Source organism: Lissotriton helveticus, chromosome 5_1, assembly GCF_964261635.1.
Source record: "Lissotriton helveticus chromosome 5_1, aLisHel1.1, whole genome shotgun sequence".
Classification (NCBI taxonomy): domain Eukaryota; kingdom Metazoa; phylum Chordata; class Amphibia; order Caudata; family Salamandridae; genus Lissotriton; species Lissotriton helveticus.
Window position 1 is genome coordinate 828,943,425 of NC_136065.1, and position 21,054 is coordinate 828,964,478.

At 40.2% G+C, this 21,054-nt stretch overlaps 1 protein-coding gene across 2 annotated transcripts in view; it reads left to right on the forward strand.

The window, feature by feature from the left end:
• Nucleotides 1-21,054, forward strand: part of LDB3 (LIM domain binding 3) — a 432,694-nt gene that overhangs the window by 215,938 nt on the left and 195,702 nt on the right. For both annotated transcript variants that reach the window (XM_078643294.1, XM_078643293.1), the window contains exons 5-6: nucleotides 15,023-15,045; nucleotides 19,978-20,181. In XM_078643294.1, the coding sequence (XP_078499420.1) occupies nucleotides 15,023-15,045; nucleotides 19,978-20,181 (227 nt within the window). The remainder of the gene's footprint in view (nucleotides 1-15,022; nucleotides 15,046-19,977; nucleotides 20,182-21,054) is intronic.

The following is a 21,054-nucleotide window of genomic DNA, read 5'->3' on the forward strand; positions in this document are numbered from 1 at the left end:
TCGTTCCTCCTTGCCTGCTCTGCTCTTTCTCTGTCTTTCCGCTTCCGTTCTTCCCCTTTTGCTCTCTCTTGGTCATATATCGATATTATAGGACCTATGGTAACAGGTACCTGTAGTGCATCTGGTAATGGGTAGGATGTGGCGCTTTCCGTTTCCGGCGCTCTTTGTACCACAAACCTACCGACTACCTGTTGCACCTGACTAGGCTGGAGCAACTCTTTCTTTGGCTCAGGATCCCACTGTGAACTGGGAAGCGGTCTATGCTCTCCTGCATTGCCCCCCTTTTCTCCTTCAGTATTCTCGACCTCTCCCCCTGCTCTATTATACGGGGGTGGCCTGTCTGTCAGTAATCTGTTTATCAGGCTGTCCTCTGTTTCGCTCTCATCATCTTCTTCTAGGGGGCTTTTATTTACTGGCGCCTCTAACACTGGGTACAGTTTATTTATTTCCAAATTATGCACTCTCCATCTTTTAGCATCCGCATCCCACCTGGCATCCTGTACTGCCCTTACCGAGCGTTTCACCCTTTCTTGTCGTCTGTTCATATTCCTTTCATGCGCTGCCCTAAGCCATGCTTCAAGGGCTTCAAACTGGGTTGGTCTAGGCAAGGGTCTCTTTGAGGTCATGACTGATTTCAATCGATGTAACACCTCTAATCTGAACGTCCCGTACTTCGGGAACGTCAGTTCCTCGTTTCCTTCAGTAATCTTACTCCACTCTGATATCCAAAGGATCGTATGCAACCCAACATTTACTGCCATATAACGAGCTGGCGTACCCTCCGGCGGGGCTTCTTCCCCTTCATACGATCCTCGCCTCTCTTTCTTAAACAGCGCTTTCAACCATTTAAAACACTTCATAATTATGCGCACAAAATCCAGCCTCGCTACTCTGTTTACTTCCTGGTGACACTCCACCAATCCTGTCGCGGCTTTTCTAGCTTGGCCTATCACAGCGCGGTCTTTCTCCTGTTGGCCAATCACGTCGCGACCCTGTATGACGTGTTCGCTAGCTGGCCTATCACAGCGCGGTCTTTCTCCGGTCAGCCAATCACTGCGCGACACCACCTGACGTCTCTTTTCTCCGCTTCGCAGCAGCACCCCTCCTTTCTCAACTCGTCTCCCGGTTATGCATGCGTCCCATTCATACACTGAAAAAAAATGACTACTTCCGACCAAGCGGTCACTTCTCTCGACTGTACGTCCACAGTCTATCTGTAATTGTCAACACAACTGACGAGATGTCTATCGTCTCTCTGATAGGTTACTTACACACACAGTAACTTCCGACCAGCGTCCGTTACTCACGCACTCACTCTTACGTTCCCCCTATCTCGGTCTCTCGGGTGATCAATGGTACCTCATGACCCCCTTCACACTAGTTGACAATTACTCTGGGTGTCCGATACACCCGAACCACTTAAGCTCTCCTTGAACTTAAGATTTCCACCGGTTGCGCGCGCTCACAACCTGTTCCACAGTCACTCTACAAACATTCAACTCCGCCAGACATTACAACATAGATACAATACAAAAACACCGCAATCTAACACGCATAACCCTTTATACTCACTCTCAACCGATACTGCTGCTTTTTCTGTCTCACGTCATCCGGATCTTCATCTGCGGGCTGTTCTTCCGATCATCGATTTCTAGGGGCCTTGGGGTAAGCTAACCTGGCCTAGGTCACCGTCCTCAAGAAGGCAACCATCCTCTGCTACCAACTGAAAGGGCGAGATTTTGATCGATACCTTATATCTATTGATCCAAACCTCGATCTGGTCGACTGAACCTTTATTGCCTGTCTTGGAAGGAAACAGTACACCTATCTGCAAGTTAGTTCACCCAATAAAGGACTCTACTCTTAAAGATCACGGACAACTTCTAGGTTTCAAAAGTTTATTGTAAAGATATAATGAGCTGCAAATACAAGCATCTCAGAATGAGATTCACGAGATACACAGGTCCAATTACATACATGTGCTCTCGAAAAGCCCTCAGACGAGCAACAGAAATCACTAACACAAGTTCTAAAAATAGCAAAGCTATCAGCATAGACGCATATCTCTCCTTCATTTAGGTTGGAGGAAAACAAACACAGGTTAGGCGTCCCTACCCTGTTCTAGATGGTATCCCTACTTAACCAAGTCCCAACCTAACAAAGGTGTCAGCAATGAATGACCCCCAAGGGAAGTCACCCACTCTAAGTCTCTTGGTGAAAACCTAAAGTTCTCCAGTCATGACCCCTCACTGCCTACCCATCCGCTCTCTAAAGGGTCCTCAGGTCTCTGCTCTAACTCCACCCAGGGGTGCTGTCCCTAATACAAAACAGTCAACAACATTTGAGACGCCCCTTGCGAAACGCCTCTCACGTGGTGCAACTTCAGGCTTTTTCCATGATGCTTTGTATTGGGCCTCAGACGTTAGAGTTGACCTTGCTTCTCAGTCTCTTCTCCGGCCCGCTGATACCCCTTAAACATTCCAGAACCCTCCTCCATGTCTGGGCCGTCTACTGAACAGGCCTCTATTCATTCACTTATAATTGGATCCCCCCTTTCCTGTTGCAGACAGATATCTGCCGCCAAGAACCCAACTCTCATAGACTTCTAAAAAGGCTTGCAACATTTCTCAGCCCAGACATGTACGTGTAAATCAATGCTAAAACATTTCAGGCCTACAATATTTCACATTATGATTATAGCATTCAATTTCTTCATTTAATTAAAGCATGTTAAAACTCTTATTCTATTATTTAGAAAACATTACTCTAAATCATGGCCCATTAATGCAATGACCAAAACGTTAAACAATCTGTGTCGTGAAAAGAAACACCTTCCCTTTTAGCTCCAGCTCTGGCCCTGAGGCCTACCACGTTCTGCATTTTATCCCAGACCATCTTATATGTTAACAGCTACACGACATAGATTCAAAATAATCACGTCTACTAAAATCATATAATGTCACGCATTTCTGTATTAATTCCACTTCTACTTAAATCTCTATATTAGCTATACATTTAGAATATAATTTCAGATACTATTAGCACTCATGGCATTTCTCTTCATGAATTATGCTCTCTATAGGTAAGTGTGATGTACTCATATATTTATATCAGTTTGCGCTCTCTCAGTACCCTCCTAAGTGCGCAATGACTATTTGGCTGGCCCTCTCCGGCCGGCCAAACGATTATGCACACTTCGCATGTTCTCCACGCAGGCTGCATTACAGCCTGCCTGGAGAACATGCCCAGGCTCACAGTCTGTGCCTGAGCGCCGTACAATGGTGCTCAGACCAATCACAACGTTGCTAAGGCAGCATTCTGATTGGCTGACTGGGAGCCTGGGTGTGCTTCCTGTTCAGGACGAGCAAGGGATATGGAGAAGAGATGCGGCAAGACGGTATGTTTTTTATTTTTGTTTTATTTTTTAATACCTGCTTCCCCTGTGTCCTCTACCCCTCCCTCCCGGCCCCCCCACCGCCAATCCATGCCGGCCGCCGCTGCCATCCTTGCAAGCAAGCATGCTGTTTGTTTCTTCAATAGGGTAGGAAATGTATGAGGGCACTGTATGATGTCAGTATAGTAGTTCTCCAGCGAGGTAACTGAAAACTAAGAAAGAACATTTTCCCTGTTATTCCATGACCTAAGCGGCCCCAGAGTATATTCTGTCCAAGACATTGAATCTGCTTGGTGACTATAATTTGAGGTGACATAGAAAGGGCAGGCTCAGCATGTGCAATTAGAAAAAGTTAATGCTTTAAAAAAGTGATATTGATGTGCAATGCGTCTCGAGAGTACAAGTATCATAGTTTCCTTTGTAATTCTTCAGATTATCTTTAACTGTTGTAAACGGGTTTAAACAATAGCATATTGGTGTAGAACACAGATAAAGATGGATGGTGGGGGTGCGTTTATGCACATGAGGTGCCCACTGGCTCGGAAAACCATTTCAGATAGTATGCTTCTATTGTGGTGGGAAGTCAAGTGTTGTGTCATCAAGGGCCACATGTACAAAACCTCAGAATTGCAGTTTCCAAATTGCGAGTGTTAGCAAATCACAATTAGGAAATTGCAATTTGTAGTGTAAAAAAAACTTAAAAGTTTCAAAAAATAGATGAAAAGTATTATTTTCATTTTTTAAGAGCAGGCAGGAGTCCGTGGGACCACTGCCTTCTCTTAAAAAAAGTTCCCAACCATTCTCAAAGGAGATGGGGTTCCTTGGGGACCCTTTCCTATTTGCGAATGGTTTACCGCCATTCTTCAAATTACAGTAAAATGCAAATGTTTTGCAACCGTATTTCGGTCGTAAAACATTCACACATACCAACCACTGCGATTCGGTATTAGGAAGGGATGTTCTAAACACGCCCCTTTCTAAAACCCAAATTGTGATTCAGTAACAAGTTACCGAATCACTATTTGGTCTTTGTGCATGCCCAAAAACTTGTTATGGTTGCAACCTACCACAAAAATGGCTCATACATGTAGGCACCAAGTGACTGCATTCTCCCACACCCCTTGGGCAATACATTAGAGCCCCAGCTGCACAGCTTTAAATTGCTTTTGCAGACGCATACTATCTTGCATGTACGTGTGCAGCAAATAGTTGCCTGGCAGTGTGCAACTCTTTATATTGTTGCTACTTTATTTAATACTTGTGTGTCGTGTTTGTCTGGCTCATGCTTTGCAATCCAGCTACTAGAACGTGGTGATTCTGATGAGCAAGAGCAGCAGCGTTATAACTCTTGCATGACTATGTCAGGGTTAGGATGGGGAAATGATAACTATTATTAAAAAGTAGAGGCCTCTTAAACTGTTGTTTTTGTGTCGATTATAAAAGAAACAATCGAATCTGAAGGATTTGTTTCACTGTTTTTGTTTCTTATAAGGAGTGTGGTAGCAGTTTCACAGACAACAGAAACGTCATGATTTATTTTAATTTTAAAGTCAGTGTAGAACCTATTAAAGTCCCAACGACTACATATTTGTTTTTAGCCAACTAAAGAGGCAAATGCTTCCTGTGGAGTGAAGAGAAGTTCTCACTGTGAGTTATGTTTTGTTAAGTTGCAATAAAGTATAGATCCAAACCTGGCATTTGTATGATCTCCTGGCCCTAATCGCAAATGTTCGAAGTATTTTTAAAAGTTGCAGGGTCAGGGCTTAGTTTGAGTTGGTGGTTGCAGGTAGAGTCTCCCGGCACTTATGTTTGGGCGCCAGCACTTATTTTTCCAAATAAACTTTGACCCAGAGCAAAAGAGTGAAAAAAATAAAAGGAGGAAAGAAGGAGGAAGAGAAAAAAGGAAAAACAGAGACAAACAGAGTAATCAGGGAAGAAAAGAACCTGCTAGAAGTGAGATAAAGTGGTAAGAAGTGTCTGGTGGTAGACAAAAGAGCCATGAGGTGAAATCAAGACTACACAACCTTGGTATTCAGCAACACAACATTCTGACGCAGCTTCTGAGAAATGTTTGGGCCTCAGCACTTATTATTTTACAAATTAAGCCCTTCTGTGAAGGGTGGCATTATTAAAGGTGATTGCACACCTGAGTATGTACTTCAGAACACCCCTTCTTTGGGTGCAGCTGAATTGTTCATAAAAATATATACGTTATTCCTCCCTTCCATTTTTTGGAACACCTAGAAAACCTGTAAATACCCTTTCCAATAGCCCATGAGCTGGGGTAACAGCACTCCCTCAGATTTAAATATCTTACTGAGATTCACATTTAACAAAGGTAAACGAGTGGACGCCAGCGTCACATGATCTTTGGGAAGGAAGATAACAACCATACTCCCTAAACTCCCTAAACTCTTAAGGGCACACGTGATGGCGGAAAACAAGATGATTAGAGACTCCAAATGTAGGTGGGGAAGGGACTCAGCAACCTATGAAAACGAATGTTGCGTATGTTACAACGTTGGTGCAACTCTACAACTCTACACATGATTGGCACAGGTGGACTTGGTTCAATGCACCACGATTAATATGAAAAACAGGTTAATGTAGCCCGCAAGATTCTACTCAATGTGTATTTGACATAGAAGTATTGCTTTTGGGTTAATAATGATTCCATAAAGGTATTGGGCACCATGGAAACAGTAACCAGCCTATTGCGTTATTCTGAATAATACACACACATTATGTGAAGAAGAATGAACTCTTTTAAGTAAAAATTATTTATTACTGCAGGAATAATCTGTTTCGTAGTACATCTAAAACAACTACACAGAATATAATAAAAACAGCCGGCAGAAATATTATTAATAACTAGAATAAAATGAACATTTCAAACATTGTTAAACATTTCATCTAACACCCTAAACGTCTGCTTCCATGTGCTACACTAAAGGAGTATGAAAACTAAATCAACTTGCAGTATAAAGTTTATTAGGGAAAAGAGACTCACTTTATACCTTATTGACAACAAAGGTTGTCTTTATCAGTGAAGGCATGAAGACAGTGTTCCTCGTGAAGGGCAAACACACGCTTCAGTGGCAGTCGGTCAGTCTTCCTCTGGGACTTGTCTTTATCAGCTTCAGGCTTCTGGCACAATGTAACCTCTACGGGGTGTGAAGTGTGCTGGCAATAGGTGAGACCATCTCTGGCAGAATCTCGGGGGATAATCTGGGCGAATGACGTTTTCTGACAAGTGGCTGTCCATTTATATTAAACTCGAAAATCTTGGAATTTCTGATATAAGTTTAGGAAAGTCTGACATAAATTATGTACAATATGTTATGCATCCTAGACATATCCTTATGAACATATAAGGCAAAAGAATCTCTAGATCCACGCAATGCATATTTCTTCATTTGTCTGTATTCTTGCCCCATATGTTTTGTTTAATAAAAATATATATTTTTTTTAATTCTCCCAATCAAGTCTTTTCAAAGAGAAAAGCTAACATTTTCCCCTTGCCCTAATAGCCTAGTGTTGTCCACGTTTGTCCACATCTTTGGATCACAGGATTACTTTCAGGCTTCTCATTTCTCAAAAGATTTTAAAAGCTATGGTTGCCAATGTCCTAGATGGGTGTACACTCGAAAAATAAATCTGAAGAATGAATTAAAAATGGAGCAGACTTCTGCTGCAATCTCAATGACACATGGCCTTTAGATGTAAATATATATGGTCTATAGTGAGACAGAGGTAAATGCGCTCAAATATAAAACTTAGAAACTGTCTCATGAATTGAGATTAAGGTTTTGGAAGTTGGGCTCTAGGGAAGTAAATGAATATGATCAATACAATGCCCACCATGTTGTGGTTCTGAGGAGAGCAAAATCCGATCAAATTTTTTATGGCATATTTTAAGCATAGAAGATTTTTAGCAAGTGAAGAAGCAATGTCAACAGCATAGAGCATCTGGCGGACTAACCAAAAATAAAAAGGGCATATTAACTTAACCATGAATTTCACTTGTCTGTCTTTTTCTCTAATAGTATGGTCATCCAGCATTACTGACGTACACGAGTCTTTGAAGCACACTTGGTGCAAAATAAATCACTCATGCAAAATATGGTCCTGTTTATTTAGAGTAAAGTAGTAGGTGGTTTCACCGCTGGGCCACCAAGAGGTGGTTAGGAACCTTATAAGGAAATTATGAAGGAGATTCATTTTACAGGGCCTCAAGGTCCTCAGGAGCCCACACTGCAAAAATTGCCAAACAAAAAGGGGTAAACGGGCCAGTTATATGTGTGTGCATGTGCCCCGTAGTGGGTGGTCAGCAGAGCTCTAGATTAGCTCAATAAAGGTGTCTAAATTACAGCTAGCAGAACTTGGGGACCACATATTCAGTATTCAGCATTAGCTTTCTGTGGCAGACTTCATTGTCACAAATACTATAATATGTATTTACAGTGGGCTTTGGATATGTCCCTTGCTTTTTATTGGATGGCTTTCTTATCTTTTTCAAGTTTCTGCTCCTGATTCAGTGGCTTTCTTCCCTAGTCATTTGTTTGTATGCTTTTGTACCATTTAGTTTTTACCTTGGTGTTTGACTGGTTGAGTATATGCTACCACTGCAGACGCAGGGGACTATTTTTCTTTTAGCTTTTTCTGTGCTATTTGAGATTTAAAACTCAATGGGAGCATGTCGCCTGCCACACCCCCTGTCTCTCTTACTCTCTCTCTCTATATATATTTCTCTTTTGCCATCTCTCCCATCACAGTCTCTCTCCCGCCCCCACCTATTTAGTCATCCTTGGTTGTCCCCTGGTGTGCCTGCATATTACCATCTTCTGATACCAAGCACTGCTGTGGGCTAGTGTGTCCTGTTCCCCTCCCCTGCCTTGCTCTCTCAACTTCATAGATTTGCAAGATGGCTCTCATGCTGTGCAGATGCAAAGTGGTGTTCATCTTAGTATAGAAATACAATTCCAAGATGGCTGGTCATAGTGCTTCCAAAGTCATTTTACCAGCATTGGCAAAGCCAATAGCTTTGGCCGGACATATAGAAACATTATTTTCTGTGCCTACAAGTTGACTGTAAGGTGCCACTTAGGCTGAAAGTGGCGTCTTTCTTGGAAGTGCCAAAAATAAAGTTTATCACTCTTAGAAAATTATTTTCTATACTTCCAAGATGGTCGTTACATTGTTTCTAAATGCAACTTGGCTGCCTTTTGCAAGTTTAGACAATAAAAATCCAAGATGGTAGCCCACCACTATTGGCTTTGCCAGTGCTTGTGCTGCACTGGCAAAGCCATTAACCAAAAAGCATTGACAATGCAGGCATATTGGCTTTGCTAATGCTTGTTTATGTTGGGATGACTAGTTACAGTTTCATGGTATGCAGAGGAGGGAGCAATTGAGAGGCAAAGCGTGAGATGAAATATTTTCTTGGTGATGGAGTGTTGTCCCACATGTGTTTATGCCAGTTCCTTGAGAGGAGAGTGTTACGGTACAAAACAAGCCTTACGTGGGAAACCCCGTGAGCAAAGAGCAGATCATGCTCTGTTACACTGCACTTCAATATCTTCCCTCTCTTGTTCGGTTCTGTTACCAAATTATACTTTAACGAATATAATGATAAATTGCTTGAGACAAGATTGTAAGTGCTGCATCATCCAAATGTTAAGAAACGCTTTTGCATGGCACAGGAGCCGAAATGTTACAAACTTGGGCCACTAACTGATATGTTCCTTACAATGTATGTGTACAAATGTTTGAGCTTTTATTCCTTATTGTCTTGCCCTTTTTTGCATGTGTACTCTGATGGCTGTTACTGTTTTTTTCTTTCCTCGCTCTGCATGAATGCAATTCTAGGATCACTCTTTGGATATCAATGACAGCAGGACAACATTTTCTTCTCTGACTAGCAATCCTGCGGGGACACTGGGGGACATCTTTGCAACCAATGGAGCACTTTCAGATTACCTCAGCAAGCAGGAGCACAGCCAATCACATATCTCTTCTTTTGTTCATACTGCTTCAGTTAGAACTTCCCTATCCTCCCAGTCAACATCCTTAAACAGTTCTCCTGTAAAAAATCACCAGCCTTCTTTGACAGCATCAAAGGTCTTTGTCGACCATAGTCCAAAGCGTGAACTAAGCCCTTATCTGAAAAGGCAATATAACAACCCTGCTGGCCTTTACTCGCCTGAGACATTAAGGGAAATGGCCGAGATGCATAAATTAAGTGTCAAAGGAAGGGCTTCCGAAGGCGGACTTCATGGAGGGTATGTAAAGTGACTCTACCATAAGACAGTATTTTTGAATATACAGTGAATCTATTCAAATTAAGTTGCACTAAGAAGGGAGAAAAATACGAGCTGTATCCAAAGCTGTGACATAGTTTAAGACTAAATTAAATTTGCATCTTTCTGATTAAGTTCTATGTTACTAATCATATGTTAATGACAACCATATTTGACTTCTAATCTGAAACCGCAAATAAGGGGGCCCATTACAAAAGATTGTTTTCAGTCAGTGAGCATAACTTACTTCTGTAAATTCAGAAGTGAGTCTTATCTAAGAATTGGAATACGTTTAATCTATTTGGTGTAAAAACGTACGGTGAAACTATTTGGCAAAAAAAATTGGGAATCAACCCCAATTTGTAAACTATGCCTAGGAGCTATCAGAAGGGGTTGACAATCGTCGAGGTAATTATTCTTAACAAGGAGCAGGACTATGTTTGCTACCCTGGCATGAGTGATTGTATTAATGCTGTGGCTGGGCTTGTGTTCCGTTCGTTTGATGTGGGCGAAAACTTTTCTAATGCAGCTACCTAAGCCTTGAGAGTTGGTTGTGAATATATTGCATTGATATCCTTCCACTCATGATGGTTGCACTCAAAACTGTCGTATACAATTTGAGCTTTTCCCACTTCCATCAAAAACATAATACATAGTTCTCTTGTAGCCATTGTGTTCAGTCTGCATTAGAAGTATAAATAAAAGAATGTGTTATACTTATATATTATTCATATATGGCGCACACTGCATTTTGGGTGCCTCCCGCAAAAGCTTACCAATATATATATATGGGGTCGTGTGAGACTTGAATTAATAAAGAAAGCCATACCTGACATCTTCGAGTACGTGCCTTCTTCTTTGTTGGAGTGGGATGGAGTATATATATATATGGTAACCACAATCCTTTAAGCGAGTCTCCTTTCTCGATCAAAACAGGTACGGACCACGACGTGAAGATAAATATTGTTTCCTGCAGATTACAGGTGCAAGTGCATAGAAATTTCAAGAAGTGCCCAGCCTATATATATAGTAGGCTCACATTATCTTGGGTGTGTCCCAGTCAGTGCTACAGATGATTTATTGTGTGTAAACAGCCATCGAACATACACGTTTTTACTTGTATCGAGTCCTTGTCACAGTCAAGACTCGATACAAAGTCAAAAGGCATCAGGTCCACTTACTATTTCTTGAAAATCCCCGCACTCAGCAGCGGTAATAAATAATATATTACACTCTGTATATTGTTTTCCAATATTCACGGAAATGAGATCTAAATATGGATTTTATCCCAAGGCTGCTTACTCTCATTAAGACGTCATGGTTATCACTTAATACGTCTGTAAGCAGGACAGTGAATTTAGTTGCGCGCGCTTTATTTTGTTGCGCGCGTTTTATTTATTTATATGTTTACTTACCACCTAATCGACCATAATCCGTAGTTTACTACCACCACCCTGCCCCTCCCCGGCCCTACGCCAATGTCCAGCAGCACGCCCACCACGGGCCACTACTGGGAGCCAGTTAAGTACCTGAAGTCTTAGGTTGACTTTACTTGAATTTACCAAGCCTTGGAAAATATGAATTGTAGCTTGAAGGAAGCTTTTTTAGTGGTGGCAGTGTTGATTTGAGAAGGCTGTTGAGCAGGGCCATCCCCTTTATCCAGGTGGGAGAATGCCAAAGCTTGCACTGTAGTTCTGGTGCCATGCTGTCTTGGTTTTCTAGGTATGTTAAGGTAGAGGTCTGTGTAATGTTGTGCTACAAAGGTGGAATTAGATTTGAATACGATAGTAGCCACAGCTAGACATAAGCCAATTCTCTATTGGGTAAAGACTTGGTCGACACAAGAAGTGGACCCATTTAGGGTTGGACTGAGGGAAATTTTAAGCATATCGAAAGCAATGCCTTTGGCCCCATGGTTAAAATACATCAAGGAGATACTAACTAGATTGGGCTAGAATAATCTCTTATCATTTCTTTCTCCACCAAGTTGGTTCGGACTGCTTTCTGGTCGGAAGAAGAAAATAAATTTACCCAATCGCCAAACCTGGGCATATTATCAAATAGATTCCTAGAGTTCAAGCCAGCCCCATGGCTTTTCTTGATGAAATAGATCCTCCCTTCACAGTGTCCTTATATATAAGTTTAGGCTTGGAACTCTACCACTTGTTTCAGTCACCTGCAACTGGATGGGGTCCAACGCAGGTCTGTGAAGTCTGTAGGAGTTCAGAGGACACTAATGCCCACCTTCTGTTCTTTTGCCTTTTTTATTACAGGCAGTGTAAACGATGGATAGTGCCCCTTTGCAAAAATCTGGGCATTCAGCAGTATAAGGTATCACTTAAAATATGTAGGTCAGATACAGCATCATTTATTGTTTTCTCTGTTGCAAAATACTTAGAATGTACTTCGCCTGTTCGGTCTAAAGTCATTTATAATTTGGCCACATCTTAGTACTCTTGTTGTAACATTCTGATCGCTGGGTCCCATGGGATTATAGGCGAGACCCTAAAAAAGAACTGCTAAACTATACATATGTGGAATGAGGTATTATTTTAAAATTATTTTAAAATTGTACTTCAATTATACACTTTATTCTAATGTATGCTATTTTAACTTTTCAGGGAATTTTAAGGAAGAGTGGAAATTGTTTTTATATGACTGATTTTTATTGTGATTAATTATGTTGCTTTTAAGGTCCTTGGCCGAAATAAATTGCTTGATTGGATTGGATTTGAATTCTGGTTTGTAGAGCCAGGAGGATATTACCTCTCCATTGCAATACATAAATTACTCGTTGTGCAAAGGGTGCAAGTCCTATTTGACAGTTGTACTGTACCTTAAAACTTTAAATAGCATTTGCTTATACTAGTGCAAGAAAATATGAGAGCATAATCCCTTAGAGCAGTGGTTCCCAAACTTCTTAGAAGCGCAACTTAATTTTTAGAACAACAACTTTTACCACACACTTAGCTTTAATGGACATGGGGTGGGGAATTTTTTAATGTAACCAAAGCATTATGTGACAGAGCACTGCCATTTACAGAAAGCACATTTTCCAATGAAATGCCCACTAAATTTGCACAGACATAAAGTTTTACTAAGAAAACTAAATTGCACTTAAATGATTATATGTGGAATTTGGGTTTCAGTGAATATTTATCATTTGTGCACAACCGAGTAAAGTGTCTTGATTTGTTTTGATCCTATCAAAATCTTTGTTTCCATCACACTTCAGAATTACAAAAAATGTGTTCCATTTTTTCTTTCCTAACTGAGCTGATTGCGTGCAGTTCTTTTACAGGTATTTACATTTTGTCAGTGGCAGCACACCCAGGGAGTGTTGCGGGGTGGTGAGGCGGGGCGGGGCGGGGGAGGGGCAGGCTGGTGAGGTAGTAAACTCGGATTTACGGCGGATTTCGCGATGCAGTGAGCGCAATGTAAATTGTTTTATTTATTTACTTGCTTAACTCCGTTCCGCCGTAAGTCGGAGTCCACTACTACCCTGACTCACCGCCCCAGAACACTTCCTCGGAGGGCCGCCGCTGCATTTTGTTGTGTGTTACAAAAAATTGCATCCTACAGCCTTTCTTTTCACTCATCGTTGTACCCCAGCAGGTTTGTCACATAATTAATTTTAGTTTTTTTTCTTTTCTGATTGTAAACACCAGTCCCCATGTTAAAAACACAGCAATTTGTCGGAAAACATAGCCTGACATTTGACCTCTGTCTTGAAGCACAGCAAATGGGACAAGAAAAATACATAATTTAAGGAATCTTTATTTATTGCTTAGACTTTTCTGGCCCACCAAAAATCAGCTCAGGATAAACCAGTAAATCGCAACCCACAGTTTGGGAAACTCTGCCTTAGAGCGTAGTAGAAAGCTATGAAAAAAGTAGCTATCAATCAAAATGACAATGAAAGAAAAGCAGGATAGTCTAAAACATAACTATTCTCTTGAGTTATAAATTAAAATAATATGCCAAACCTAGATTGGGGTGTAAATTGATTATGTAAGTATATTTATTACATTTCGCATCATTTTAACAAGATACGTATTCTATATATTTTCCATACAAGGATGCTGAAAACACACTGAGAGTTTGAGTGCTCGATAGTAAGAGTTATTGAACTTACATTATTTGGAAGATTCATCATTGAAGTTGGAACATTTTACCACAATATTAGGAGGGTAAAATACTGTGCTGCTGCCAAATGGATTGAGTGCCATCACCTGACTTATGTAGGCATTGTGTGCTGAAGAGCTCCACTCAGAATGAAGAGCAGCACTCAGAATAGATATGCACAAGGGAATGAGCTGCTTTGGTGGTGTTCACAACAGTTCAGCTTGTACTTAATGTTTAGCCATCTGTAGCCACAATTCAGAAATGAATGAAAAAATGTGCATCCTTTTAATCTTGCAAACTGCCATCTGATTGAGAGTTTTATTCTGAGATGACGTGTTAATCGGGTTTGGAATACTAATAAAAACTATTTGGTTCATGTATGGCTTTGGAGGAACGCCTGAACAATTATTGGGTTTTCAGTGAAATTCTATAATCTGCTCGTCTTTTGCCACAGTTTGTCCAGGTGGGAATGGCTTTAGAGCCCAAATTGAATAGTTCCATATTAATGGTAACTGTAAAGTATGACAGCATTAATCCAGTGACTTGCTGTGATGTCTCTCTGGTTTGGCTTATTAGCACTAGTTGCTTCATTACAACGCAGTTGAAGTTATTCAGCTCCTTTTATAACTCTGATCAGTAGCAGCAAAAAAGGTTAATTTCCGTAACAGATTATTTTACACCTTTACATGTTTCCTTATTGTTACTCATGTGGCTTTGTCCTCTTATCTTCCGGTAAGCAGTTTGCACCTTCAGTGTTTTGTAGCAAGTAAGGAACTCCTCTGATTAAAATAGTCTCGGTTGGATCAGGACAGCTGCTCTTTGCAGTTGTGGGAAATGTCCTACTCAATATTTGTGGGGTATCAGTGTTTAGAAAATTAATACCAGAGCTTTTTGCCTAGCTTTTTGGTTGCTCTTTAAAACAGATTCTGCACTCGGATACCCATTAGAAGTTTGTTGCACTATTCAAGAAACAATTGATGATGATGATGATGACGATGATGATGTTAGGAGAGCAATTACAAAAGAACAGTTCTATTGGATGACCTGCACTGCCTGTTTTTTTCAATACTTATTTTTATTTTAGACATCCTGTTGTGTTTTTCTCATTTGTGTAGACGACCAGAATAAAGAGGAGTGTCAACTAAGGTTAATGCCCCAAGGCCTTCAGCTCCTCATTGTCTGTGTTTCTCTGTTTTCTCTCTAGGTCATAGCGAACACGCCAGCAACGTTAGTATTCACTGCATTGTGCAATGCCATGTGCTCTGATATATTGTTGTGTGCAAGCATGGACCCTGGCATCTGGTTAAAAGAATGATCAGTTTAATGTAGTACTTTCGCTGTTACTGACAATTCCATTTACGCATACTTCAAATGACTGCCATATTTTCGTATCTAGCGCTGCTACTGATGTCAATTTATTTTAGATTTTATTTTCATTAAAAGCTGCCTTCACAGGAACTGCCTTTACAGGGTAGATTTTTAAGGATGTTGGTTCACTCCCATTCCCCTGGCAGTGGAAGTAGCATCCTTTGACTCGCAGGGCTGACTACGTATACCACACATAACATGTGAAACATCTGATGGGGGCCTGGAAAAGGGCAATTAGGTAAATCTCCAGAAAGTTTCAAGAAATGGCTCATGGAGCTCTATTTCCTTCTGCCTCTGTTATTTCTTTTATGATATGTGAGATCAGAGGGCCACGTGTTTGAAAAGGCAAAGCAGGGTAATTAATGCTTTCCCTCGCAACACTTATTTGACATCCATACATTTGTTAAATTATTCTGAACATATGATCTTAAGCTATATTAAATGTGATCATCATTTTGAAAACACTTTGGCAAAACATGTATTTCTACGTATTCTATTACCCTTCTTCAGCTCTCGAAGCTGCCTTCTAGTTACATCATATTTTTGATTTGCATACACTGTATTTGCCTTTCACACAGTTCTCTAGCGAGCATTTTAGTTTAGTCCATCCATTCTAATGTTAGTCCCTCTTTTTCTGTTTTTAATTTCTCGTACTAGTTCAGTCCTGCCTTCTATTCTACTTAATATCAGGTGTGGCCCATTCTATAAAATCTCCTAAACAGGGAGATGTGTTTGTCAGCCTAAAGAAAAACTTTTTTTATAGCAAATGGGTATTTACCTTTAACAGCTAAAATTCTCTACTTTAATCATAGAGACATAGTCGTAGAATAACATTCTTTCCGTTTGAAGCAGGTACTTGTGACATCTCATTTTAATACATTGCATGTGTCCAGTGGTGCAAAGCTGAGCTCCACCGGCTTTACAGAGTGGCAAATTGGAAAGTGAAGGGAAAGAAGCCTCACCAGGGCTATTTTAAAAAACTTTTATTTATGCAGAGGATGATCTAGAAACCAAGTCTAGTGATTGAAAAATGTTAAGTTGCCACATTGTGGATCAGCATGAATATTGCTTGTATGATTTTGGTTAATGAATAACAAATCATTAAAAATATTATCTAAATCAATTTGTATATCAAACAGATATTTTAGTTTTGTTTTAAAAGTCCTTGGTTAAAAAAACCATCTTTGGGTTGGATGGGTATGTTTAACAGATGCAACAAGGAGTTTGGTCTGCCTGTTTTGTTTCTGGTAAAGTGTAATGATTACTGTTAAATAAGGGCTAAACTTGAACCTGCTCCCCATCAACTTAATATTGAATTCTGACTCTCAGGTTTAGTTACAACCCACCAGTTCAAGAAAGTAGTCTTAACTTTTTAATTTTGTACGGTAACTAAAAGTCAGCCATTTAACACATAAGCACACTTGATCCTACACGCTAAAGTAGGCCCCACTGACTTCATTCTAGTAGCAGTAGGAAATCAACCAATAGATGCAAATATGCTGTCTGGAAGGAAGGCAATGGCGGCTTGGTGAAATAAACTTAAAAATGGAGTGCAATTTAGAGAAAGGCGTTTAATAAGTAAATACCAGATAGAATCTAACTGTCCTACTGAGGTAATGATTGTGAGTTGGGTAGGGTCCTTGACTTCGGGTTATGACCCTTGATCTTCCAGGTGATTAAGCCACTACTTGAGAAAATTATGTGTATAAGGCAGGTGAATGTTAAATGAGGGCAACATTTTCCTTGCTGCAACATTGAAGGATCTTTTTTTTAGCATGGAAAAATATGTAGTTATAGTTAGGATTGTGTTCCCATAGGAGATACATTTTTAGTGTTGCTAATAACTTTGATGCCGTTTGACGATTCTTGATGAAACTTTCCAAACAAGTGCTACTTTTCGACTAGTATGTGCGTGGAAAGTTTTTGAAAGATCCGTCAAGAAGTGGGACAAGAAAAAAGGGGAGGATTTTAGACACAGCTACAGCCCGATCCTCTGAATGTATTTAACCATATTTGGCTGAAAGTTAGATCTTGTTCCAGAAAGAGTGCTTTTTGTAATTTGGTGTGAATCAGTACAGTACTTTTTGAGCATGCTCAAAAACTTTGTATATCTAGAGACGCGTAGCTACGCGGATCCGGCAGATCTCCTGCTGAGATCTGATTGGCTGCCACCACCTCAACAAGGAAGTGGTGGCAGCCATCTTAGGACTCAGGACTGTGTCCTAAAAAAAAGTAAACAAAAGACATAAGGGGGCAGGGTTATTATACCCTGACTCCTTAAACCTGGTGATGGGGTCCCCGAAAGGCAGCACATTTCACAGAGGATTGTGCCCTAAGATAACTATAACTCGCCCCTTCGCCAGGCACTGCAATTACCCCACATATTACATCACCGATGACATCTTCTATCACATCATTAATAATATCACTGTACCATATGCAAGCAATTATTGGTGAGAAAACTGTGCATGGCAGGGGCGCAAGTTATAGCTATCTTAGATAATTAGAACTGGTGAATTTCTGTGGTTTTTAGAGTGTAAAATGTTATGCTGTTACCAAACATTTCACCTAACTATAACGTTACATTAAAGTTTGTTTATTTCAGGTAAGAAAAAAAAAAATATATATATATATATATATATATATATATATATATATTATTTTTCCTTTCTAACCTGGTGAGGAGACTATAGTATTTCATGGTAGACTAATTATTGTTTTTAGTAAACTATATGGTGGTAAACTCCTTTGCTAACTGACCAATAGGGCGGTATTCATGTCAGGTTGCCCCTTTGTTTAATTCAGCCAGTTTTAGAAGCCTGGCCTGCCTAAAGAAAATATAGTTAGGAAAGAGGTTAATAAGATTGTAGTATCCTGTCTTCCACAGCAGACTTCTCACATCCCTCCTACTTCTATTTTCGCAGCAGGATCATACCTTTTTATGAGTGTAAAGAGTGCTTGCATGCATGCCTCTGCTTGATTTTTGTTTCCCATGTACTGCACGAGACTGGTGGTGTTTATTGTTTTTCTATCACTACTTTAGTGATTTCCCCAAGACACTACATTTGTCACTGGCATGTGTTGAAAACTAAAGAACAGCTTACGTCAACCTACCGGAGCCCCCAGAACACAGAACCAGACTATGTAGCCATGTAGATAACCAATGTGGTGGAGTGTAGAGTAGGTTGAAAGCAGTTGGTATTTATGGGCGATTACCAAACACCATGGAAATGGTGCAATTCATAAGGAAGCCTAAATGCTTCACCATAATATTGTTTCCAGGAGTGTACATACATGCTGCCTGTATGCACACAGTATTAATGCTGACATTTCACGTAGATTAACGTCAGCATGACTTGTATGTATGCTAAATGACATTGAATCATGCCTCAATAGAGGTCACGTCATTACTTATAGTCTGAATAAATGGCACTGAAGGCCAGATTCACTAAGGTGAATTCAGTGGTAAAAGTAAGTTTATGATTGAATTTAACTATTTTAAGCCTGCCGGGATTCTGAGAATGGATCCGTGGTGGATGTAATGATATCTCTGCCACACTTGTAAATACCACTCAAAGGTTGAGAAATGTACGTTCTAAGGCATGGTTTGCCTTGAAATAAGCCAACTTATATATATATATATATATATATATATATATATATATATATATATATATATATATATATATATATATATATATATGTCAATTGGCATTCCCAAACTTGCATCCACCCCTTTCCCACCTTGGAAATGATTGGTGACTTACTCCTCTTCCAAAATCGGAAGGGCACCGGATCGCCCCCAGATTTAATGGAGGTGTAAGTAAAGGGCTTCCTATTTGGGGAGAAATGGGTTCTCTGTGGAGTAAAAAAAAAACGGGTTTTTGCACAAATGCTCGATTTCTCATCTTCAACCATCTTTACTATGGAGAACTCCGGATTGGACTAGGACCCCAGGGAAAAGTAACATGACATTTTAAATAGAAGTCCAGTAAACCTGCACATGGCACAGATTATGAGGAATGCTATTCGGTATAATTGTGAATACCAACAAGTAGTACAACTGCAAATAAATGTAAATGTAGAGGTGAAGCTTTACTACCATTTTCCTAAATTGGGCACTTTGTTTCTAACTGGCTACACTAAATACCATCTCAGTAACTGAAACTGGGCGGTGTCTGCCCTTTGTCACTGAATAGTGCCTCCATAAATAGCATTGTTCAGCATATGAATGGCGTTAATTCATGTCTCTCATAAGGGCGCCAAGCCTCCTCTCAATAAATTGTTTTGAACCACTTACCAAATGCATTAGAGTCAGTGCCCAAGGGATTAGTAGTCCTAATTAGTGTACTCAAACCACACAGTTCTGTTCTACACAATAATATTTCGAAACTCGTATATAAGAGGCAATTTATATTTAAAATGGGTATAATGTAGTTCTAGCAGCTCCATCCTATAGAGCTACATCTATTTAAAAGCCCGATGGTTTCGATACAGAAAGGGTTGCCCTGTACAGTGAAATGCATTCAAATTCCAAAAAGAACTAGATGAATCCGCTTAAAAAGAGATCATTACATTCTTTAAGTGATAGGATAGTCTTCATCCCTACCATCCTCGGTGTTTTGGCCAATGCACATGCATGTTTGTTTTGCAGTGAATTTGATGGGAATTTCCTGGCCTGTGATGTGTTTGTTGCACAGTTATCCACTGTTTATTCCATTTAGTTGTCACCTCTGTGTCCTTTCTTCTCTCCTGCACCCTTCCTTGTAACCTCACTTCACCTCATGCCAGCAATGAGTACGTGGAGCGTTTCAATGCCAGTGTGCTGAAAGATTCTGCCACTTCTACCCACAAACCCATCGAGGTAAAAGGCCCCGGCGGAAAGGCCACTATCATTCACGCTCAGTATAACACACCCATCAGCATGTACTCTCAGGATGCTATCATGGACGCCATTGCTGGCCAGGCACAGGCCAGGGGCGGTGACATGTCCAGGTAAGACTCCGTTATCTGTATACCTTGGTCCCTGCATGATCATTGACATTTCATTAATGGTTATTATGGGTACATTCCAAAAGTAGTCAAAGAAAGATGGTATGTTTATAAATACTATGTATTAACATGCATAGAAAGCCCTTGAATCTGCCCACCACTGCCTGTCACTGTATTGTTGTATACTAGATTCCCTTCACATTGTAATACATTCATTAGTTCCTTCTCACTGAATGGAAGTGTAATTTATTAATTAAAACAATTATTTTGTACACTTTTTGAGGGTAGGTAGCCTATATTACTGCATTTCGTAGGTTCCCCTCTCTAATAGATGTTTCTTTTGGCACATCTTGAAAAGTGTCTTGTTATTTCCATTTAGCTTGAGGATTCTTCACCTACCATCTGTGGTACAAGAGCTTTTAGCAGTGCATAGGATGTGTAGCTGCAAATATAAAATGGTGAACCAGCTTTTAAAGAAGTACGATGGTTTCCATTCCTTTTCTAAAATGTCTGTGAATACAGTACCAAGTTTACTGACTCTGCCCCAGGCCTACCATCTTTTCTATACACACCATTTGTTTGTAAAGCACAAGTTCTCCTAAAATATTCACAGTGTGAAGCAGCAGATCCTATTGTGATAGATTAAAGAAAAATCCTTCTCTGGAACAAAGATACCAGGGCACATCTCAAAAACTGGTGGCTTTGAATTTGCTGAAATTCTAACAGGGTCATATTCAGTGCTGCGGTGTAGGAAAAGATTCCCTCTGGGGGCATGCGCAATGTGTGGTGTATTCCAACCGAAAACCTAGTGTCCTTTGTAGGTTGACAGGGGTCTATTTTGTCTTTTAGACATTTAATGAACATTATTTCATGTGT